Source organism: Ursus americanus, chromosome 8 (genome assembly GCF_024610735.1).
Source record: "Ursus americanus isolate L20-20 chromosome 8, mUrsAme1.1.p, whole genome shotgun sequence".
In the NCBI taxonomy this organism is placed as follows: Eukaryota; Metazoa; Chordata; class Mammalia; order Carnivora; family Ursidae; genus Ursus; species Ursus americanus.
The window spans coordinates 16,462,714-16,488,486 of NC_142134.1; the positions used below are offsets into that span (position 1 = coordinate 16,462,714).

Sequence of the window (25,773 nt, forward strand, 5' to 3'; positions counted from 1 at the left end):
TTTTGGCAATAAACCACTGAATAAAATTTATATGTGCTTGCTTTAAATATTTTATAATCCCTTTATTAAATCAGTCAAGTTTAACACTGTTGTGCTAAACACATAGTATCTAGAAGAGTTGATTTAAAAGTTATAAAGGGAAACAGTTTTCTGGATAGGCTCTGTCTGTCGCATTGAGAGGAAAGGGGATTATCCTCTTTGTAGCTGACATTTCTCTGTGGTGAGTCATATCAAAAGGTTAGGACATGTCCTGAAGACAGCTTCAGAAGAAGTAATCAATGTGAAATTCAGAAACCACTGTTTTTGTTTCCTGATTTCCCCCATGGGATACAGACACATGCTTACACAGTTAATAGATGTTATCTTTGTTTGCCTTTAGAGTGCCTGAGAAGGGAACACTTTGTATATAAAGTGTATTATAAAACATTTAATAGTAGCTCTCAAACTGTAGAAAGGACCTTTTAAATATTTAAACAAACATAACCTGCAATATTTCAGTTATTTAAGACTTTTTTGTAGTAATCTGAAAATTTTTGTTGAAGATAAAAAATTACATTTCACCAAAATAATAAGAAAACTTGTGTCTCTTAACGTTTAAAAGCCATTGCCTCCATTGCTTTGCATTAAAGAAAAAAAGACAAATGGTGCTAAGTCTCTGAGTATGACTGGGTCTTTTATTAGTGATCTTATTACTAGTTTGCTCCTTGATGCTATATAGGTACACCCACTTTTAGTAAGAAATAAAAAAATTCCCCCCCTTTTTTAGATCCTTGCAATCATGTTTTTTCTCCTTGAAATTAAATTGGAAAACTTAGAGTTTTTCCTTCACACTTACAACCAGACGTATCTGTATTTGATAAAGCACATGAATTGAGTCTTCTCAGGGAAGTCCTAGATGGAGCTCTTATAAAGAGAATTATTCTCAAAAAGATTTCTCAGATTGTTTCTAGCAATTTAAAAATATTGAACAAAAATTATATGTAAGTTCTCTTAAATATTTTTATAAGTAGAACAACCTACCTCATTTCAGAGCAAGGAAAAGAATAACTAAAAATGGTACCTGAAATATTTAATGTTAGTGATTTCATTTCCATAGTATGATATAGCACTCACTATGGTGTTTTAAGTTTAGCAATCAGTCTAAATATTTCCCCAGTGCCCATCACTAGTCTGGTCTATACAGTAATGTTTATGCAACTCACGGGTGACCTTATGTTGTCAGGAGCTGGAAAGACAAAGAGGTTACTGAGTGATGTTGTAAGGTGAAATACCATTACTCTCTTCTCTCCATCCTAAAACTGCCATCATTTAAATTCTGTTTCTCAGACTAAATGTTCCTATGAATTCTTTAAATACGATTTGTTCTTCTCACACAGAGTTAATAAACTGGCTGAATCCCTCTCTCAGCTGTTCTCTCCATCTGTCCTGACACAAGGACTACCTCTTTGAGTCTTATGATTTCTTATTATTACAGTATACAGCATGCTGTGAAAAAGCTAGGGCAACACCCTGGCATGCTTAATTTGAGAAATAGCTTAGTGCCATCTATCTGTCATGGAAGACCCTTTTAGTAGGGAGTTGAACTCTGAGTAGGTTTGGTATACTCAGAATGTCTATAAATTTAGAAATAAGTAGGAAGAATGAGCTACAATGGATGTGAATTTGATGCACTGTAATTATGTGTTTAATTATAGAAAGAGCAATTCATATTTTGTGATTCTCATTTGCTTGGTGAAAGTTAAATCAATGTCTCTAATTTCTAATATCTGCCATTTGCAGAATTCTAAATTTCCATCTGTTCATGCTGATGTATTCTTTCAGTAGCAAAATATGAGCAATTTACTAATTGCCTTCTAGAGAAAATATAACTTGCATTGCATTTCACATACCCAGTGCCTCAGCTGTTAAAGTGAAGATATCTTTTGAATCACACTGGAATTGTTTTGATGCCATGTATTATGTTGGTGGGAGCTTGTCAAAATGTTTGTTGTGCATAGATTTAGCCCCCTGCTTTCCATGGCCCCTCTCCTTACATGCCTTATAAGAAAAATATGTACTTCACTCAGACACTAATTCATTTGACTCTAATTTTAGCAAATTGTTCTACTGAAGAAAAACATTCTCCTTGATTTCAAATCATTGGGATATTCAGAATCCACTGAATATATAGGATTCTGGAGTGTCAAAGCTGGAGTGGTTGAATAGTTCATTCTCAGGAGATACCTGTTTGCTGACTGGTAGAGTCTATGCTCAGGTTTTTCTTTTCATATATTACATTGACCCATTTAGACAGTAAATACTGTTAGTCTCTTGAATAGATCACTGAAGGAGAATTCTTCTCAGAAGGTGAGGGAAAAGCAGAAATTCTTTTTCAAGGACATTCCACAACTGGTACTCTTTCAAAGGCTGAGTTAAATGTCTGTCAAGTTCTTCCAAATGTATAAATTTTTTTCTTCTCTCCTAGTTGATCTCTTAGAATAGTATTATGAGATCCACCTACTTAACTCAAGGGAGTAGGCATTTATGAGGGTGTATTTTATTTTCTTAATATTTTCATCCTAGAAAGAAGAGGTTATTCAATTATGGCATCTGTCTAGGATGCCACAAAGTAGTGTAATCCATAAACTGTGGGAGAAAAAAATACATAATGCATTCCCCTTTTAGAGCTGCTCCTTAAGAGATAAGCAAAGAAGTCAATGTTGGAACTTGTAAAGTGTTCTGTCAATGAAAACTTATCAAATTTTATAGTAGCAACAAGAATACAAAGAGGGGGAAAGAGTAGGAATAGGTCAGAAGAGAGAATCTCTGTTCAACAGCTTTGCCTGTAGAGGTCCTAAAAATGGCTGATCTCTAGCATGCATAACCCATTTGGTAATTTGCATTCCTGCCTTATTTATCTACCTGCAATGTTGCTAAAATAATCAAACTAGACTGTTTCTTCCGCACAATTTTTTGTCTTCCATAGAAGAATCTCTGCGAAACTACTGTGTATATAAGGCAGGTCTAAGGCACTCCTACCCATCCTCTTATCATTATGAGTGTTTTCAATATAGAACCTTTATCGATAAAGAAACTAATACTGCAGATGTGGTGATGTTTTCTGCAAGGCCCACATATTAATTATTACATAGAAACCTTGTGATTCCAAGGTCACCTCAGTTCTATTCCTAGTAGTAAGGCTTATTTGGTGGATAGCCCTGTTTAAGTTTCTAAATCTGCTCTGGTTTGCTACTTAAAATGTTTTCTTTTCTCTGTCTCTACCAGATTCAATGAAGTTTGCATGATAAACTTTTTAATAGTATATTCTCATAGTATGTTCCCCTTAAAAAAAAATCACAGAATATACACATGCCCGTCATGCACAATTCAGTGTAACATGCTTATTGCATCCCAGTCCTATGTCGAGCACTGCACCAAAGCAAAGATGCACAAATGAGGGAAGCATTTCCCTGAGCTTAGGAACTCACAATCTAGCTTTAGTAGCTTTCTTATTCCAGGATTCATTTACCACTAGAGGTTCCTTGGATAGATTTTTCAGGGCTTGTGAAAGAAGTCTTGAATATATGCCTGTAATTATATGTGTACATATTCCTAGAGATTGCCCAGGGTAGTTCATAAGCATTATGACCTTTTTTAGAGATATTACCTCTGAATTTAACTCTTAATATTTTAAAAAAACATCCCTCTACTACAGAAAGTTTTGAATGAGGGAGCTACAAAATATGGATAATTTACTGTTAGCGTTGACTCTCAGTTACAGGCATAACCAAAAGAATTAATGCACTGCTTAGAAAATCTCAACTTATTTCCTTGAGATAATTTTTATTTGTAAGAAAAGATCTTTTCATTTGTAAAGATCCTACTTTTTTAAGGAAGGGTATGTAAGGGGAAGTGACAGATAAATATAAAGCACTATGCTTGCAGTTTTCATTATCATGACTTCTAAAATTTATTGACAATATGAAGAAGTTTCCTATGGTCCTAGGTAAATTAAAAATGTCCTTTCTTCAAGAAATAGAAACTAGCGGCCAGTGTCTATTTTTCAAGTAGCTAACTCTTTTCTTGTGCTATGAAGCTTTCAAGAGTTCAGTTGGTAAGTCCGTTTGCAGCTTGGTGTGGCATTGTTCCATAGCAAATCGCAGATTTCATGAGAATGGCGAGTCCAACTTTCCTTATAGTTCGCTTCTACTTTGTTTCTCCTCATGAAGGATGTACTTCTTTTGCACCATCCGTTTTTCTCTGCCCTGTTTGTCTCCAAAGATTTTCATTTGTTTCTTTGTTTTCCAAGAAGATGTTTATGTTGTTCATTGCAACATAAAAATGAAACAAACAAGTGAACAGGAAAACAGATAAAAAGGCATAATTTCTTCATTATGCAGGGGGATCATAGAATTAAATGAATCAACCATCTTGCATCAGGAGTCATGCTTAGAGTTGGTGATACTATCAAGGTTAAGAGGTAAATTGAGAAGTTTCACATTCTAGGGAGAGAGGGGGAAATAATTAAAGTCTAATCCTTAATGATGCTGAAAATATATTTGCAGTCCTGTGAAAACAGACAGTTATCAAACCTATAGAATGTTATCTTGACTTTTTTTAGCCCCAAATGAAAACCGCAGAGCTGAAGTCAGCATGCCATTAGAACTGTACTAAAACCAAAAGTCTATGCACTAGAAGTTTGAGGAGCTGCAGATTTAGGTAAAGGGTGGGCAGGAACCATTCTTGAGTGCTAAATCATGGTAACCTTCAGATTCAGGGAAAAGACTGAATCTGAACATTTTCTTACCAAGTGTAGAACCATTGCTTAAGCCCTAGGGCATCCATTATATGTGAGGAGAAGGTAAAATGGATTCTTCCAACAATGAGACAGAATATTGAAAAGGTTATACTCCCTTTTTATAAGTCTATTAAAAGTTTATGGTCTTGCACAGAGTATATGCTATAATAAAATTATTATGTCCCTTTCTAATGGTAAGACAGTCGTAAGAATGATGAAAACCACTTCCATAACTTGGTGAAGGTTTAATAGGAGACTCACAGGGTCATTTGTGGAATATTGGCCTACAATATCTTGTGACAGAATGGAATTTATTATTTATGAAAAATGCTTTTAATTCATAACTAAAAGAAATTCCCCACAACTTCTAATTCCAGTGAAAATCTGATCCCCATCTTCAGGTGCTTTTTGAAAACTGAGCTCCTTTCGTGTTCCTCTAAAAGTAGGGAGGGATAAAATGCTATGCCTCAGTCACTTTTTCTAAAAATTTCTTAAGATGTTTGTTATTTTGGACTAAGTTTAGCAGAAAACACTTTTGGTGACTTTGTTTCATGATGTATGTACCAGAATGTTATTTTCATTGTAGGGCAATGTATTCCTACTTTTTCTGAAGCACGCTTGCTCATGGTCCCTGCTCCAGTGCTTTGTGACTCCTGTTTCATCACACAAAAAAGTTTATAATGGGCCATAATTCTTACACATACACTCACAGAAGAGTTCTTAAGCTCAACCACAAATAGAAGGCTTAGCAACAATCTAAGCAAAAATTTGGCTTGCAATAAGTTAATTTATAATATTGTAGCCTATAATGTAGTGTCTTCAAACCAAGTGGTTCTAGGCAAAGGGGGAAGACAAAGAGCTACAGAGTGCAGAGACCAAGGTCATGATACAGGAGATAGTAGAGGACAATGGAGACCGCTCAGGGTCTACAATGAGAGGACCCAGACTCAGGACCTCTCTCTACCTTGGATAAGTCCACTTCATTTATCCCCTAAATTTTTATTGAACTTCAATTACACATGGCCATTGAGGGCTCATTAATTATACTAATAAAAAAGACCTAGTTCCTGTTATTTAGTTAGCTTATAGTGTGGTAGGATTGATAGATAAGTAATAGAAATTATAACAAGTCTGGTAAATACAATGAAAAGGTGCTATAGAAGCCAAAGGAATGATGTGTTACCTGTCTTTTAGTAGTCAAAGGAGGCTTTCAGGAGGACGAGTCTTAAATAGGACCAGAAGGATGGGTAAGAGTTAGCCAAATGAAAGGGAGGTGGAAGAGTACGACCTTCCTTCTAGACAAAAAAAGCAGCCTATTCAAATGCCAGAAGAAAAGAAAGACCTTCTTACAGTTCATCTGAGAAATGTGTGCGAGGTAATGCAGTGTGATGAGGGATGAAAATCCTGAGAAATGTAAGCAGAGACAAGGTCAGGAAGCATAGTTAAATCATTCTCAGGGAGCACCCACGCTGAAGGTAGGGGTAGTGACTGGAGGGATATCATTCAGAGATGTGTGTTTTAGATAGAACATTCTTTCTCATTGGTGGGATGATGAATATTAGAAAAAGACCAGTTAGGAAGCTAATGAAGTGGGTAAGAGAAGAGATGATTGGGGTGGGGGGCGGGGGGTGCCTGGGTGACTCAGTTGATTGGGTGGCTTACTCTTGGTTTCAGCTCAGGTCATGATCTCAGGGTCCTGGGATTGAGCTCCACCTCAGATTCTGCACTCAGTGGGGAGTCTGCTTGGGGATTCTCTCTCTCTCCCTCTCCCTCTGCTTCCCTCCCCGCACCCCCCCCGTCTCTCTCTCTCTCTCTCTGTCTCTCTCTCTTGTTCTATCTAAAATAAATAAACTCTTAAAAAAAAAGATGATAGTAAAATGAACTTCAGATGGCAGTGGGGATGAAGAAAAACAACAAGATTCAGAGATTTTTTTTGTGGTATAATTGCTACAACTAACTTTACCTATTAAATGTCTCATCCAACAATGTTTTAAGAGATAAGGTATTATATATGAAAGTGGTCAGTAAACTTTGAAACCACACGATGTTACTAAAGAAGGACTTTTTAGCCTACAGGAGTGGCTGAAATGGTTTAAACCTAACAGTTTTAACCTATATGACATAAGGTAAATAAAAATGTCATTTATTTCTATCTTACTAATAAAAAGCTCAGAATTATTTTCTTTTTAAATTTGTCTTTAGACTATTTCATTACTGAATGAAAAGTTGTGCTCTGTTTGAAGAAAATCCACTGTGTGAAATGTATTAATTAAATGGAAAAATAGGGGGAGTGGTAACACCTTACAGTAGTACTTAGTTCCCTATGATTGTGTTTATAAAGAAGAAACTTGAGCAGTGATCAACCTTTTGTCTTCCACAGCATACCTGAGAAACAGTCATCAATTCATTATGGTCACCAATTCATCAGCACTCATTACGATAATGATTTTTAATGGGATATGTGGGGTATGTCAAATTCTTGTCAAATTATTAACTGGAAATAATTCCTCACCCTCAGATGATTCTGTTTCCTACCCAATCACCCCCTACCTCAGAGCACTTTGTCCTCACCCCACATACCTTAGATAATATTGGCTTAGGAGCAACTTGAGGATAAGGGTTTTAGTTTAGTCTTGTTTTGTTTTTTGTCTCATCTATTGGCATCATCTAAGTCACTACATGTTCTTAGCACACTGTATGTTTGCAGAATAATTCATCAAATTAATGAATTGTTTTTAATTAATTTATCTTGACTATTTTATTAACCTTCCCACCATGTTTCTAGTCTGCATTACCCCAGCAAAAAGAAACTCTACCACTACCTCCGGATACCATTATTCCTATTTCACAGAATTTTAAAATGACTTTTACAGTCACACAGCTAAAAACCAAGGTTCTAAGGCAGTGCTCATTTCATTATGTCACAGTATCTTTTTAAAAGCTCTATTTTTCATCATATACAAAGTCTTTTAATAATTTACATACTGATAAAACATAGAATAGAAATGAATTCAAAATATTTAGTGCTTTTTTGATAAACATTTTGTGTACAAAAGGGATACATGAATGTTTTCTTATCTAATGTGCCAGACATACTGAATCTGTATAGAGAGAAGGAGTAATTATTAGATTAGTAGAACTCTTTATACTTGATTGAAAAATTTTATTAATCTTGAATCTTTATGTCATGTCTAAGATTTTTCAGAGAAATCGATGCAGGAGAGGAAAAACCATTTGTATAAAAATTATATATTTTTAAATTAATAAAAGTATTTTGGAATTGAAAAAATATTAACATTTAAGTTAAAATACAATAGTATTTCTATAATGAAAGTAAAGTATAGGCAAACACATTTTCTTTAATAAAGTTTCTAATTCTGTAACTATGTATCTGTATTCACTGTGGATTTGCACCTTAGGGCTGCTCATTTATGCTAATTTGAGGAGTATGGTCTGCTCTGGTTAATGTCCCAGGATGGATTGTTACTGAGTCATGCTTCTAATATAGAAGCACTGAAGATTTCTCCCCCTGTTCATGTTGCTTCTGTTTTGTGACTATAGGGCAGAGGTACAAATAACAAGTGGCCTTAATTATAGGCTAACTCAGCAATTTTTTAGTACAGCATATTGATTTTTCACCCAGAACGTTTTTCTAGCTTCTTAAAGCTCATTTCTCCCTTATATCATTGAAGCGAATGGGGCCTTTGCTTGTGGAAAGTCTTGCAATAAAAAATTTTGCTTCTCAAAATTTTAACATTTTTCTTTATAACCTTCCATGTGCCATTATCATATCACACATTATGCTGAAATGATCCACATTTAGGTCTGTCTCTCCCAGCACCACTAGTCTAAAGTTCCTTGGGAGCAGAAATTCAGCTTTACCTACTGAGCAGAAAACAGTGATGAGAGTAGTGGCTGACGCATATTGAATGACCAATACATTTCATTTGAATTAAATTCAACTGCACTGTGCTGACCACTTTTCTGGTGTTTATAGAACCCTCTCTCATATCCAATCTTATTTAAGCTTCAGGAAACCCCTAGAAAATGATGATTATCCTCAACCAATCTTACTGACCTTACCTTCTAAATATTTCCTGACCTGGACCACTCCTCATCTGTTGGTCTACACATACCTCATCTCTACCCTAGATCATGTCATAGTCGCTAACTTGTCTTCCAGTCCTCTTGTGATCCTGGTAGTCTGTTCTCCAAATGACTAGATTTTTCCTTTCAAAATGTGAAACAGGTTACATTATTACTCAACTAATACTCCCCATTGGCCTCTCATCCTATTTATAATAAAATTCAAAGTAAATTGCAATGGCTTATAAGGCTGTACTTCAGTGTTGTTCCAGATTTTGTTATCATAACCCATAGTAAGAAAGATGTTTTATATTGTGATTCCATGACCACAAGATCATGACCTGAGTGGAAACCAAGAGTCGGGCACTTAACTGACTAAGCCACCCAGCCACCCTCCCCCCAGCTACTTTCTGATTTCATTTTCTATACTCTTCCCTTTCCTCTCTACTCCAGTGTACTGTCCTCCTTGCTGTTCACTAACCATGCCATGCAAGCTTCCCCACCAGGGTCTTTGCATTGCAGTTTCTTTTGCCTTGACCATTCTTCCTCCAGATATCTATATGGCTTCTTCCATTACTTCATCCAAATCTTTGCTCAAATGTTATCTTATCAAAGAAGCATTGTTGAATGCCTGTTATGTACTTTCTACAGTCTTAGACTCTGATGAACAAAGATATAATTTTGTCCTTAAGACTTTGCCCCCAGTCTAGTGAGAAGTAAAACAAGTAGATGTTGAGTGAAAAGTTGTCCAAACTTTAAGTTAATTGATGCACATAGAAAAAAAAAAACTCAACTTAGCAATGTGGATTAGAGAAGACTCCTTGGAAGGACTTATATCTAAATAGAAACACGAAGGGTAAAACAAGAACTATCCAAATAAAAAAGACAGGCAGAAGAAAGGGCTATGCAAAAATCGCAGGGTTAGAAGAGGTTTGGGAGAACTGCAGATCTTTGGGGGTAACTCCATGAAGAAAAGTGAGAAATGATTTGGGCTGGTGTACAGGAACCAGGCAAGGAAGGAGTGATTAAACTTTGTGAGCATGTACTGAGTATGAAGGAAAGCCATTCAAAACTAGCAAACAGAAGAATAGCATTAAGAGATTTGAACCTTTAGAAGGTCACCCTTTCTGCAAAATGAGACTGGAGTAGAAGAAAAAAGGAAGACGGAAGGTAGGGGGATATATCTGTAGTAACATAGGTTAGAACTGATGGTGGCCTGAGGGTAGACGTAGGTAAAAGATTAAAGAGATGTTTGGAAGCTAAAACAAACATGAATTATAAATGCTTAGATTTTAGGGTTAGGGTGGTAGAATTCAAGAATGAACTATAGCATGTAGTAGTTGGTTAATAAATATATGTTGAATGAATGAAAAAGAAGGATTTATGACTCAGACAATGGGTGACTGGTAGTGCAATCAGTCAGCCTTTTTGATTAAAGAACCATTGAAAAATTTAATTTCCAGTTAACAGTATAGAGAATTTCCATTTTCAAGACACGATTAAACTTTTTGATGGCATAAAGCTAATAAATTTGTGACCTAACATCTGAGAAAGCTACAGAACAGAATGAAAAATAGAGAAATATAAAATTAACTTTCGTGTAAGCCACTAGAGCATTATTTAATTAAGCTTTCTAATTATACTTAGTTCACAGTATAATTAAAATTTACATTGCTAGCTTTCAAAGGTTCCTCTGGTCACTTAGTGCTTGTGATGTCTCCAGACAACTTTAGTGCTTTTCATATATAACAAATTATAATACAATGTTTTCCACATAGAAGTCCTCAAAAGAAATTTGCCAGATTACCAGGAAGGATATTTGTTATACATTTGGAATTTGTTTCCTCCTGAATAAAGCAGTTTTTGAAACTCTTTCCAGGTAATTAAGAGTCATAGCAAATGAAAGGACTTGCCCAAGGTCACTCATCTTACTAGTGTCAAAGTCAACAGTGCTCTGGGACCAGTACTCTTTTCATTGTTCCTGTCAAGAAATCTGTGACTTATTCAAGAGGCTTAGAGATTCTTCCCAGTCACTTTGGCCAAAGACTAAATTTGATTATGAGATACAAATCTCATGTCCATTTTAATTACAGCTCATAAATCTCTCCATTCCTCTTCTTTAAAACCAAAACATATAATGATTTCTGTCCACAAATCATTTTATTCTACCAAGAAATATATATCATCGAAGACTGAGAAAATCACATTGTTTCTCTGTGGCATTTTCTCTTGCATCTATACAAATGAAACATAGTTAAGCAAATGACAAAACTTGCTTTGATTACTGTATAAGTAGTTAGAACAGAGGTCTTAATCTTGGCTGCACATGAGAATTACCTGGGGAGCTTTTAAATATACTGATACCTAGATCTCACTCCAGACCAATTAAGTTAAAATCTCTGGAGGTGCAATTCAGGCATCAGCATTTTAAAAGGTCAGAGATGGCTTCAATATACAACCATAGTTGAGAACTCCTGGGTGAGAGCAAATTGATGGAAACGATGAACTCACAGTCAAGCACCTTTTACTTAATGTTTGCTTTCTTCCAACCACAAGGTGGCAGCATCACAATACAGTGCGCATACCAACCCCTTGATGGAGTGGATTTGGAAATTTGTGTCTGCAATATTAATTAATGGCTTTTTGAGGGTTTCTCCAGCTAGAGAAGGCATTATTCACTTTTTTTTCTTATTGCTGTCTGTTGCTTCATTGACTAAGAAAACTTTAAAATATATTTATTTCCACAGGTTGGATTAGCAGGAACTATATTATAAGCTATAGTTGGTTGCAAAGAACATGGATTTTGTATTCAGATGGATTTGGGTTTAAACACTGCCTCTACCACTTACCTATAGATTATTTAATCTCTTCGTGCTTTAGTTGTATACCTAGGAAAGGAGGGTTGTTATAGGGACTAAATGAAACAATATATGAAAATCAACTTTGTATGACTGGTACCAGAATGAAGACGTCGGGGAGGCTACAGTGATCATGCTATGATAGAGTTGGGTACACAAAGCCCAGGAAACTCAGGATAGAGTACTTTTTTGTGTATAGTTTTTCTTTTCTGCATGTGAGTCTTTTCTTTCTCTGTTCATTCTGTCAGTTTCCACTAGTAATTATACAATTATCTAGCTGCCTTCATTTTAAAGAAAAAAGAAAGTGAATTTTTATTTTTTTTAAAGATTTTATTTATTTATTTGACAGAGATAGAGACAGCCAGCAAGGGAGGGAACACAAGCAGGGGGAGTGGGAGAGGAAGAAGCAGGCTCATAGCGGAGGAGCCTGATGTGGGGCTCGATCCCAGAACGCCGGGATCACGCCCTGAGCCGAAGGCAGATGCTTAACCGCTGTGCCACCCAGGAGCCCCGAAAGTGAATTTTTTAAAAAAAACTACAGCTTTATAAGTGGAAGGTACCATTAGCAATGGAAGTAACTTCTTTTATTGCCAAATTTCTGTAAAAAATTAGCCTTTGTTTACTCCCAATTACTGTAGTTCACTTCTCAAGCCTTGAAACTGTCTTCTCTAAGTCATCAGTGGCGCCTAGGTGCCAGGTCTAAAGAAAACTGTCATCTTATGCATCTTTGGTATCAGAATTGGTTGACAACACTCTCCTTCCTGACATGTTTACCCCTTTCCTGCTGTGGTGGCACCACTTCTGTTCCCCAATCTCCATTGCTTTTGAGTTGTCTTTTCTTCTCGTAGAACTGTGATTCCCAGGAGTTCTCTCCTATAGACCTAATTTCTTTTTACCCTGGAAATCTTATCTTTGACTACAGCCTTAATTTTAATTACCACAAATGACTCTCCAATCTAGGGATTGTCCCATAAAGTTGTCCTGAATTCCAGATCTACAAATCTAATACCACTGACATTAAAAATGGCATCTCAAAATTAACGTGTCAAATATGGTGTACAAATGGTTGTAAACCCTATTGACACAGAACCACCACCTCCTCTTGCCCCACATCACACCTTTCAATCCATGGCACTACTTCCCACCCAGATGATTGAACCAAGGATCTGGTTCCTAACTCTTGGCCCCTTTATATCCAAACTGTCAAAGCTTATCAGTTCTTTACCATCCCCACAAAACACTTCTTAAAGGAGTGATTCTATCTCACAAGTCTTCATTTCTTACCTCACACTTACTCTGACATGGCACAGTCTAACTTCTGCACCCAAGTAGTTCTTGTTAAGGTCACTCTGTTGTGCCATTCATGCTTGCCTAACTGTCTTCCTTTCTGCTCTTACAGGATACCGCTGAGAGCACTTCTCGGGCCCTGCTTAGGGACCGAATGTAAGGCAACTTAGGAAAGGAGAATTTATCATATTAGTTTTCAAAGACAGATCTTATTAGCCTTTTATCCCCCATTGTGGAGTACTCTCAACTCTTCAGACTTTTAAAGGGCATTTACTTCATTCCTAGTATTAGATTGTTTAATTTCTTTTTTTTAAGTCGTTTTTTAAAAAGATTTTATTTATTCATTTGAGAGAGAGAGAGCCAGCCAGTGAGAGAGGGAACACAAGCAGGGGGAGTGGGAGAGGGAACACAAGCAGGGGAAGTGGGAGAGGAAGCAGGCTCCCAGCGGAGGAGCCCAATGCGGGGCTCGATCCCAGAACGCCAGCATCACGCCCTGAGCCAAAGGCAGATGCTTAACAACTGAGCCACCCAGGTGCCCCAGATTGTTTAATTTCTATTCAAGAGCAGAGACATAGTTCCTAAAACTTGCCTGAGAAATTTTAAAAAAATCAATCAATTGTACATTACACATTGTCATTTGCCTACTTTAAGAAGGTACGGACATTTTTGGTAATTGGAAACCAAGTCACTGGTTATTGCATATTAAGTTTACAATATAGAGAACCTATGTAATTCTGGGAAATAACTATACTTAGTTATTTTGATAATTGTGCATATTGCTATTATACTCCTATTAATTTGGAAGAATGTTGGTAAGACTGTTAAGCAAATATTGAGCTCCATTATGGATAATGAACTATTCTTGGTGCTACAGGGATATAAAGTTTTAGGAAAAAAATAGGACATACTATACAGTGTCATTAGTCAAAAAAATTATAAAAAAGTACATATTTCATCCAATGTAAAAAGTATTCCCTCTAAATATATATTTTCCACTCAGGAGGTTAAAATATTAAGATGTTCTATTCATCAACAATTTAAAATACATTTGGAAAAATTAATCTATATATATAGATTAAAGGAAATACAAAATTTTGCACATTTCTTTAAATGGATATTCTGATTTTCTGATTTCTAATTTTATACCAAAACCCACCCTTCTTGTTTGAAGCATTACAATGAATTGTGCATCTTTTCACATTCCTCAAGCTGCAAAAGTCAATATGAAAAAACAAAGCACATTTCAATAGGACGTAATATCATTTTCTTTGATCCAGCTGCCAAATTAATAGAGAATGCCCACACTGAACGAAAATGCTATGTAAAGCCTTCAAACGAGGCATTTTCAACAAGACAGCAGAACACAGAGAAAAAGTGGAACAAAACCATATTGTATGCTTAATTAGGACAAAAGAAGCAGAAAACAAATACCAACTTGATGATTGTCATATGGTTCAGAACATGACTGATTCGGAAACAATGTTAAATCAGAGCTCAAAAATGAATAGAAAAAACAACTTTGCATGACTTAGATTTCTCATATCTGGTTCTCATCTCTTTTGAGATTCACATGTATAGAGGTCTTGATGTTGTCCAAGATATTTTGACAAAAAGCATTCAGGATATAAGTGTTGACTACTTGAGTGATATTTGCCAGATCTAGCTATGTGTGTAGACTGACAGAAAATTGGAACAGAAACCAGAGTGGCAGGCTCAAATTTGTCACTAATGAAAATCTTTTTGTAAGTGTTGAATTATTCAACTTAACATTTCTGCAACCCAGAAGAATTCCTCCATCCCATCGTTTCCCATAAGAGATCATGCATTTTATTCCTAACTCTTCCACCAGTGAACTCTATGACCATGGACAAATCATCTGTGGTGTTTTTATATGCTCATTTGCAATTTGAATAAGGGTAGCACTAGATAATCTCTAAGCTCTCTTCCATCACTAACATTCCGTGATGCTGTTGAAGACAGGATTATTTTGAAGATTAAGGAAAGAATAAATTTGTACATTTTACTTAATTATTACTTAAATATGTGACATAAAATGAAGTCACAAGAGAGTAAGTTGTATCTTGGGAGAATCAATTAGGGATTTGAATAATACTGATTCAAGAGATCTCTTCAGCAAGAAATCATGCCTGGCGGCAAAAACTCAAAAGAATGCCAACAGAATCCATATTGCCCAATCCCAATTTTGTTATGTAGAATTGTACTCTTTAACATGCTTTCTGGAAAAAGCCATATTTTATAGATAAGTTTTACATTTTTAAAAATGGAGAAAGTGGAAGGAAATGCTGACATGATGTCTTAGAGCACGAAAGTGTACACAGCTGCACTTGTTGAGACCGCGGCAATAGAGTATGTTACAATTTAGTTATTTTTTCATCCTCTAATTACTCTATACCTGTGGTCATTGATGTGCCGTGTCATAACATTGCTATGTGGGGTGCTCACAAAATTCTCTTCCAAACACTTGTGGCAGTGAAGGGCCTGAGGACTGTTAGTAATTATAAGGACAACAAGCACAAACTGGAACTGTTCTGAGCAAACTGAGACATGCAGTCACCCTATTGGGTTGTGTTTCTATTTCTTGTTTTAGGAAGATGTTTACTGTAAATATTGTTTCATTATCCCTTATTTTAGGTTAATCTCTATTACCATTTACTCTGAATTATTCTTTAAATTGGGGTTTAATTTAAAAAATCCATCATTAATTAGTTATGTGACTTCAACATATTTTTAAAAGAATTCTTTTGAATCTTAGTTTTCTGATCTAAAGATTATTTAAAAGGGCATATGTAAAGAGCCTAGCACATAGGCTAGGCTCAGAGGGAAAAACAAGTGACTTACTTCCCTTGATTAGATAAAGAACAGTACTCTTCGTTTATCAAACTTTCAAAGATAGTTGGGAAGACAGATCTGAGAGCATAACTGTCTTTGTGTGTGTGTGTGTCTCTGTGTGTGACAATCTGTTCTGCAGTTCTTTTTTGCTTTATTAAATACAATATCCATATTGGTATTGAGACATTTCTTTTATATTGTTCCACTTTTTAAGGTGCTATCTGATATTAAAGTCTTCCATCAAGGATCTATCTGGATCTATCTGGGTGTGGCAGTTTTGAGGTTTAGAAACCTTTATAGGGTTCAGAATCATGCTTTCTATCATGCCCTTCTGGTACCTTAAAAGCCAAGATCTTCGTGTGTTTCATTTATAAGAAATAGAGAATTACTTCCTCTTTTCGAAACTCTCTGATCACTTGACTTCTATAGCATCGCAATGTTTTCATTATCCATGTAGTTCTTTAAATGTTCCTTCTTTCCTTTCTTCTCCTCCTTCTCCTTCTTCTCCATCTTAGTGTACTTCTCTTCCTCTAGTTGACTTTTAAACCTTGGTGTCTGACAGGGGCCATTTTGGCCCTGTACTCATCCTACCTGCATTCACAGATCTCATGCACTGTCATAATTTCAACAAACACCTCTTGCTGATCATCTCAAATCTATACATCTCTAGCCAACAACATTCCTGTGATCATCAGATTATCTATTTAATTTAATATTTTATTTATGAAATATTATATATTATATATAAAATATAAATCCATTTAATAATAAATAGACATCTCTGCCCACATAGCACTTGGCTTACCTCTCCACCAATCTCATTTCCCTTTTTCCATTTTTTCTTTCTTTAGATGGCTCCATATATACCATCATTGTCCAGCTACTCAGCTTAGAAACCTGGGAATCCTTCTTCTTTCTCATTTAATCAAAACCAAAATTCTACCAATTTGATTTATTACTATTTATTAATTATTCTTTAATCTATATTTTCTATCTATCTTTCCCTACCCTAGTCAGATCTTTTAATTTATTTTCTAGATCATGCATTGGCTTCCTAACTCTTCCCTATGCTTTCAGTTGTGTCTTTCTTTAATCCAGCCATAGATTTGTCCATGCCATTCTCTTAAATTTTTCAGTGGCTTCTCCTCCCCTCTAGGAAGAAGTCTTTGCTCCATATCATGGTACCCAAGACCATCCTTGATCTAGCCTTTGCCTGACCCATCTTCTTCTCTAGGCACAGCTCTTATCTCTTGTCACTTCTGACCACATATGTTATATGTTACTATCATGGAACTGCTTCCAATTCTCTTTGCATGTGTGTGCACCCATACAAAGAAATGCACGTGACCACCACCACCGTTGCTGTGCTGTCTTCTAGGTTCTGTGCCCTTGGCCTATAGTCATCTTTTTCTTCTTCCCCTTCCTTTTTGACAACATCTCACATATCTTTTACTCATGGGACTAGTACAGATGTCATCTACTCTAAGAAGCAAAAGGTTTTGCTAGCATTTTGTTAGGATTTCTTCACTCTATCCCATATACATATGCATATTTTTATCATATTGTGTATTAATTTTCTGTTTTATATAAGTCTTACCCCACTAAACTGTGAGCTCTTTGAGGTCAGCAGCCATATTGTTCAGTTTTGAAATTGCAATTTCTAATATAGTCTGGAACATATTAAGTGCCCAAAACCTTTACTGAATGAATGAATTTAATAAATGAATACATTGATTCTAATATTTACTAACTTATAGTAATTATGTATTTGTTCATGTGTTGTCTCATTTAATTGAAATGATTTGTGCATATATAATAACATCAATGTAAAACACATTTAATCCATATTAAGTTATTGTTTATGTAATCCATTGGAATTCATGGCTCAATATCTGCAAGAATTTCAAGCAAGGAAGCTGAGTCCAGAATCTTCAAAAATAATGAAAGAGAATCTTAGGTCACTTGAGGAATATTAAAAAACATTCAAGTCACAAGCTCTAATAACTTTCCATATATTACCCTTAATTTCATTTCATCCTTGATTTTCTCACATCTCAAATTGTTCTAATCTACTAAAATATTCTCTGGAGCACTTTTCTTTATCCTCTCTCCTCATTTCTTTTTTATTTAGATTGTTATTTGGGCAAAGAGAATCCTTCCTGTTTAATAAGGAGAAGGGGAGGGAATAACTGAGTGATAGAACACCAGCTTCTCTTTAGAAGATGGAGGCAAGGAGTGTTACAGACAATTTCATCTTATGATTGCTGCCCAAGCACATATATATGTATGTTTGAATATGGCATTACTGTCTTTAGATTATCGGTCAATTCCTCTTTTATATTATTATGTGGAAGACATCTTTATGTGAAAGTACCCTTCCACCGCAGGTGATTACATCCCCTCTTTAAAACAAAACACAGCACAACAAAACAAAATAAAGCACAACTCTGAACATGTAGCCCTTTCAGCCATACCTATAATGCAAGTATGTTTTACAGCCCTATTGGTTTGTTGAAAGGACAGATCTTGGGCTCAGTACTTTTTCTCTCTTTGTAGTTTGTTCGTGATTAGAGTCTATGTACTTCATGCTTTATACATTACCAACAGCTGTATGATGAAGATCCAAGGAAAGCCTCTCTCAAAATAGTTTTGTTGCATAGAGAAAATGGCATTTATGTGCTTTGGCAGGAGCTATATTCTTGAGCCATGTTCAATTTTGAAACTTGAGTGGAAAAATGCACTGCATGGAGAAGCCACCCACACAGGATACTGAGCTGAGTCTATTGTTAGAAGAAGAAAGAGGCACCAACAAGGCATAGAGCTCTGGGTACCTCTGTGAGCTTGTGCACACTGTTAGGCAGGGGACCTCGCCTCAGCAATGCACGTGTTCAAGAAGAGGCAAAGCAGGAAACCTGCCCTTAGCCCAGTGTCTTTACATAACCAGAATTTGGCTTTGCATTAGCTTACTTAGATAACAGTTTCACAAATTAAAACAACAACAACAACAACAACAAAACTTTACTCATTTACTCATTACATCGTAATAGTCCTATAATTTGGGAATCCTTTATAGTTTGCAGTAGAAGGTTCTGCCTTAGTCAGGTCCTGAAGGCAGTGCCTAATCAACCAGTCCCCTCACCTTTATGTACTCAGTGTTTCTGCGTTCTCACTAGTGTCATGGGGTAGGGTGGGGTGTCATTTTGCTTAGCTCTTTCAGTAAAGACTACTCAGCCAGCCACATTTGAATCACAGTAGCTGATTTAAAGCGTTTTACCTCAATAGCAGTTACAGGTGTTAAAAGGAGTGTCCGCAATTGCTGGGTCATAGGATAGCTCTATTTTTAACATCTTGAGGAACCTCCATACTGTTTTCCAGAGTGGCTGTACCAGCTTGCATTCCCACCAATAGTGTAAGAGGGTTCCCCTTTCTCCACATCCTTGCCAACATTTGTTGTTTCCTGTTTTGTTAATTTTTGCCATTCTAATTGGTGTAAGGTGGTATCTTATTGTGGTTTTGATTTGTATTTCCCTGATGGCTAGTGATGTCTCCCTCTCTGATTTCTCCCCCTTCAGATTTCCCTCCCTTCCCCTATGGTCCTCTGTGCTTTGCTTATGTTCCACATGTGAGTGAAACCATATGATTATTGTCTTTCTCTGCTTGACTTACTTCACTTAGTGTAATTCCCTCCAGTTGTGTCCATGTCAATGCAAATGGTGGGTATTCATCCTTTCTGATGGCTGGGTAATATTCCATTGTATATATGAACCACATCTTTTTTATCCATTCATCTGTTGAAGGGCATCTTGGCTCCTTCCACAGTTTGGCTATTATGGACATTGCTGCTATAAACATTGAGGTGCATGTGCTCCTTCTTTTCACTACATCTGTATCTTTGGGGTAAATACCTAGTAGTGAGACTATGGACCCCAGGAAACAAACAGGGTTTCAGAGGGAAAGACGGTGGGGGGAGGGGGTAACAGGTTGATGGTATTAAGGAGGGCACATGTTGTGTTGAGCACTGGGTGCTATGTGTAACTAATGAGTCTTTGAACACTACATCAAAAACTAATGATACAGTGGCCAACTGATCATAATTTAAAAATTTTTAAAAATAGAGGAATATCTGCCTGCATCAGTAGTTATTTCTCAATAATTCAGTATTGTGTTAAGTTGCCTCACAACTGGGAAAAATTTTCTGTTTTTATACCCAGTTACCTTTGTAGTATGTGAGGCTGCTCCAGCATATCAGGGCTAGAATTAATATTTATGTTTGTGATGAATCAGGCTACCAGAGGTTCTAAATGCAGTAAAGAAGGGCTACTATTGTATTAAGCTACTGCTTATGAGCCAATGACCTCCAACAGAAGGCAGGAGCTGTCTCTGAAAATCTTGTCCAAAGCCTTCCTATGACAGCTATATTAGAGGGACGCATGTCCTCATAGGCCTGAGTCACTTTATTAAGTAACTCTTTTAGTTTCTTACAACAATTTTTGCTTTTGGAGTATAAGACAGGATGAGTTCTAGGGTGCCCTGTCTCGTTTCACCAGAAATTGGTAGCTCTTCTTTCATTCAATCCATTGCCAGCCAGTGGAGCTCCTTGCCCCTTCTCTATCTACCTTATGGTGATATATTTTCCAAGAGATTTTTTTTTCTTTCCATGTCACTTGGCCTAAAGTAGAGCTACCCTAGGTCATCATGATAGTACTCCCCTATCAGGAAATCTTCTTCCTCTTCACCATGAAGAAGGGGTCAGGGAATCTATCTGAGACCCTCCTTCCTGGAAGGCACCTGGATTTGTGAAAAATCTCTCCTTTTCCAACTCTGAACTCTTTATAGCAAGAGAAATACTGACTCCATAAGTCAGATTGAAGGCCCTGTCATAGTATGTCTTCCAAGTGGCCCTCAAGGGTTTACGGTGACCCACCTCTATAGACAACTGACAGAGTCTTCAGCTTGAGGGGGGAAAATATCATTTAAATATAGGGCACACAGCTATATATAAAGGTATTTTATGACACTTCACAAAAAAACAAAAGGTGGATTAGATCTAAATCTGTCTTTATGCTAAAAACTAGTACTATGGTCTATTGAGAGGTATTAAAGACTCTTCTTCAGGAGGGTCCAAAAATGAAACAAAATCTTATTAGTGGGGGATAGTTGTGGTAGGGTTCTGTTATAGGGGAGAGTGAATGGGGAAATAGCTTCTGGATCTTTGTAATCAAATATCTCGTTTGCTTTTTAAAGACTAGTTATTAGTTGCTTAGACTTGGATTCTGAATCAGGCTTGGGAAGTGAGCTCTCAGTTTGGATTCTGCTGTCTTATTTGGTCAGCAGTACATATCAGCATATCAATGAATCCTTCATAAATCTGTGGGGAAATTTTAACTTCTGCACCACTGCACTTACCCGTAATTTATATGAGATTCCAATCATCACCTAAATCAATGAATAGCAAGGTACTCCCATGTACTGTAAGAGCTTAGTTATATTTGAGTTAATTATACTAAGTTTCTTGTGTGTTTTTATTCTACAGCCTCCACCTCAGATTTATGACAAACAGTTGGATGAAAGAGAACACACCATTGAAGAATGGAAAGGTGACTCTACCACTTAAATATACATTTTCCTTGATTGAAACTCAGAAATTATCTTTGAGGCATCTCCCTTGAAAGCAATTCAGTAGCAGATGATTTTATAATCACTATCCTCACACCACTTTCAAAGCTCTCAAAACTTTATCTATCTTTTCATATTAATAACAATATTACATGTACTCAAGAATGAAAGGAATTAATTACTAAAACGTTTTAAAATTGTACTGATTGTCAAAGGATTTGTCATGATGGAGGGCAAGATTTAATTTAAAATTTCAGAATGACACATTCCATGTTCATACATAAAATTATCACATAAAACAAACAAAATTATGTCTAAGATGGCCCTAGACATTAGAAAATAAAAGATAGTTAATATATGAATTAATTCACTTCATTTATAGGACTTGAAAATATAAATAGAAAATATTTGTATCTAAATGGCTTATTTATCCTTCAAAGTAAGAAAATAATGACTAAATACATTCATTTTTTTTCACCAGAACTTTTTCAAGCACATAATGCATGGTCAAGATTATACTCAGGGTGAAATAAACCAGAAACTATGAAGAATTGTTAAACTAATATAAATAACTACAGAGTGGAGTAAATATGAAAAACTAAATGCAGATCATAACAAACCATTAGGTTAAAATGAGGAGGAACATAAATGGAAGATCTGAAGAGAAGAAATATTTTAGCTGCTTTGAAGGAAATAATCACTATAAGTTGGGGAGGAAAAACAAGAAAATACCATTATAGGGACATATGGGGGGGGAAAAGGGTAGAAATGAGCAAAAAGTGTTATAAAGATAACAAAGAGATTTCTCTAGTCAAGGGGTCTTGTTGGAGAATATGGAAAAATGAACACATACAAACAGTGGACCAAGTAAACAAAGATGCTAAATGATAGAAAAGACTTGATTGATCTAATAAGGACCAGAAGTTACCGTTAAGAGTTCATGTGTAGGTAGGTGTTAGGTTATAAATATCACTTGAGGATGAACATGGACTAAATTGGAAACTGGGGAAAGAAATACTTGTAAAGGACAATGATTATATAAATTGCAACCTGTCGCAAAGCATGAATAAGAAGCTCTGATTTTTAGTTAAAAGGGGAAAATTTAAAGAAAGAAGATATACACTTTTTAACTCTAGCAAAAAAAAAAAAGAACAACAGAAATGGATGCTAGTTTGGGAATAAATGTAATAATTGTTATAATGTTGGGTTTTAGGCAAGTTTAGTTTTACAAGTCCAAGATTTGAGTCTAGCAAAAAGTGAAGAAAGAGTTGGAAAATTGTTGGGAACCAATAGTTTAAAGTCAGGAGGGTATGTGCATCTCTTAGGGAGTGAATATAGAAGAAATCTGGATACTCAAAACTGAGCCATTAAAGTTCTTAAGAGATAATGTTAGATGGCATTAGAAATCCCCCCAAAGAATTCAGAACCAAGCAAAATGTGTATTCTTCACACATTTGTTTGGTCAAATGTTTTATTGAGCACTTACTTTTGCCAGGTTCTGTGCTATTGCAAAAAGAAGTAGAAATAGAAGAGTAAAGGAATCCCAATTGATTTGTAGTTTACTCAACCCCATCAAAATGTTATTATTTGTCATTAACTAGTAAGTTTTGTCTGCATATTAAAGAGAAATTTGTTTTTTATGACCCTGATATTTGTTTCTTACAGAACTTATCTACAAGGAAGTAATGAATTCGGAAGAAAAGACTAAAAACGGTGTTGTAAAAGGACAACCTTCTCCTTCAGGTACTCACTCTCAGCGAATAACTAACAAACCAGTACTTGTGTATTTTTTTTTTTTTTGGCCTTGAGGGGGGATTGCAGCCAATAACATTGTTAATAGAGCACATGAACTAATATCATATGATTATTTCTCTCCAGCGATTTTCATTCTACTCCTTTTGATATTTAGTGTGGCATTCATTCTGATTATTCTGATTATGATAACCAGCGCGAGAGTTTTTTCAGAATTATTTTAAGATAATAGTGACTCTTGAAGAAATATTAACATTGGCTAGTTAAAGGGTAACTGTTTCTCATCAAAACACATCCATCATGTGCTCTGACCATCATGTCTATGTAGAGGTCAGGAATCCCTCCAGCCAAAACCTCTTTGCTGTCACTCCAATGTTGGAACTCTCCCCAAGGTTGGTGTGACAGTAGTTAAAGCATCTGCTAAGATGGGTTCTGATTAAAGTCAGCATGCAAAATCTCTCAGTTTGCCATCTACAGAATCAAACACACATTTCTACGTATACTGTGTGTATTTTGCTGATCCTAGTAATGTGCTTTAGGATTACATGAGATAGTTTACTTGCACTCAATGCTGATATATTTTTCGTAAGACCTATGTTCTGAATGTAAAGAAAATATATAAAGAGTTTTAGAAAATGTGATAGCTTATCTCTAGCTTTAAACTACACTCAACTGACAGCGTAGGCTGCAAATGATTAGTTGTTTAGAGGAAAAAGAATTTGGTGCCTGACCTTTGATAATAGTTTTTTCTCATGCACTTTAAATAGTTTCAGGAAAGGCACCTGGGTGGCTCAGTTGGTTAAGTGGCTGCCTTTGGCTCTTGTTGTGATCCCAGGGTCCTGGGATCAAGCCCCACCTCAGGCTCCTTGCTCAGGGAGGAGCCTGCTTCTCCCTCTGCCTGCCACTCCTCCTGCTTGTGCTTGCTCTCCCCCACCCTCTGTGTCAAATAAATAAATAAAATCTTTAAAAAAGAAAGGAAGGGAGGGAGGAAGGAAGGAAGAAAGGAAGGAAGGAATTGTAAACAAAAAAGTAAAAAAAATAAAAATAAATAAATTGTTTCAGGAAAAAAGGTATAGGATGAATTAATCAATTCTCCATACTGATACTACTCTTTGAACAACTGGTTTGCACCCAAATCACTATGATGTTCAAACAGATACAATTCAGTTATGACATTTCTTTTTTCTCATTCAAGTAATGTCCAATTCTATCCCAAGTCTTTCCTTTCCTCAAAGAAGGTGAAGGAAATCACTGGGGTTATCTGCCCACTCTGCTCATTCATTCTAGCATCCAGATTGATACAGGTCTGTAGAAGTGGTCCCGAACTTACCTGCATGTTCTGTCTGCTGCTGATTAAGGAACCCAAAGACGAAATCTAACAGCCTCAAGATGCCACCTGCTAAGGCAGAAAGACCCCTTGTTTTAAGAATTTCTATAAAGGCCAGAACACATTTTTCTATAATCATTAAGAAGTCAAAATACCAGGATCCAATGAAGGTGACCTAGGAGCTCAGGGTAGGACTAGACCAATTTTTTTTTTTTTTTGCTGGGTCTCTTCTATTCATCTTTAATTCAAGTTATCATTTATTCATCTTCTTTCCTTTGGAGGTGGGATCATGCCACCCACCCCAGGACATCCCATCTTCCGCTTGTTTCCTCTTCCATTTTGCCCTCGGCCCTAACCAGGACTCCACAACAGTTCATCTGTGATGACATAAAATCCACAATTTTCTTTTCAAAACTTTCACAACACTTCCACAAAAATCTTATTCTCACGACTCATTTTATGCCAACAGTACAGTTCAGGGAAGGCAAAAAGGGACCTAGGATGGTACAAGTGAGACTAATTAATCATTGAAGGGTGGGATGAGCGGTCCGCTATACAAAGAGTGTTTGAATATTTGGTAAGGGAATGCAGTTTGTGTATAATCAGGCATAATTCTTTAATCACTAAAACCATAATTCTTATGCAAAAGGGGAGTACATGTAGAAGTTTCTTTTAACTCATTAATGAGGGAAATGGCCGAATGGCAAAGGTAGTTCAATGAAGATATGAGAAATTAGGATTTATGTAGTCTGTAGGGAAAAAAAGAATACTGAAATAAGATCACCAAATTAACCCAAAACTTGTAAATGTCCTACAGGACAACCAAACCTACCTTTGTGGTTATCTTTTCTACCAGGCAGAAAAAAATGATACTTTATTAGTTTTATACAAGTTTACAGTGTTGTAAAACATCTAGCTCCTAATCTATTGAGAAAAAGAAATTACACAAAGTTACGTTCCATGAAGAGTCAGATGACCCTTAGGTGGGCGTTTTACAAAAGGCTCAAGTGTGATATTCAAAGGTTGCATAGTCATTTTTTTTTTTGCCTTATTCCCACGTGTTGGATAATATTCTGAATAGTATCTAAAGTTACTCTCATATACAACTGTGTGCTCTGAATAGGCTGACCAAAGTCTTGACCAAGTAAAACCCTTTAAGTTTGTAAGAAATACATTTAAGGTGAATAAAACCAAAGACTAGTTTATATAACAGTTTCTTA

General features: G+C 36.1%; 1 protein-coding gene across 9 annotated transcripts in view; it reads left to right on the top strand.

The window, feature by feature from the left end:
* MAPK10 (mitogen-activated protein kinase 10) overlaps positions 1-25,773 on the top strand; it is a 533,352-nt gene that overhangs the window by 492,571 nt on the left and 15,008 nt on the right. For all 9 annotated transcript variants that reach the window (XM_087864017.1, XM_045791146.2, XM_045791168.2 and 6 more), the window contains 2 exons: positions 21,392-21,455; positions 23,140-23,217. In XM_087864017.1, coding sequence (XP_087720143.1) covers positions 21,392-21,455; positions 23,140-23,217 — 142 coding nt within the window. The remainder of the gene's footprint in view (positions 1-21,391; positions 21,456-23,139; positions 23,218-25,773) is intronic.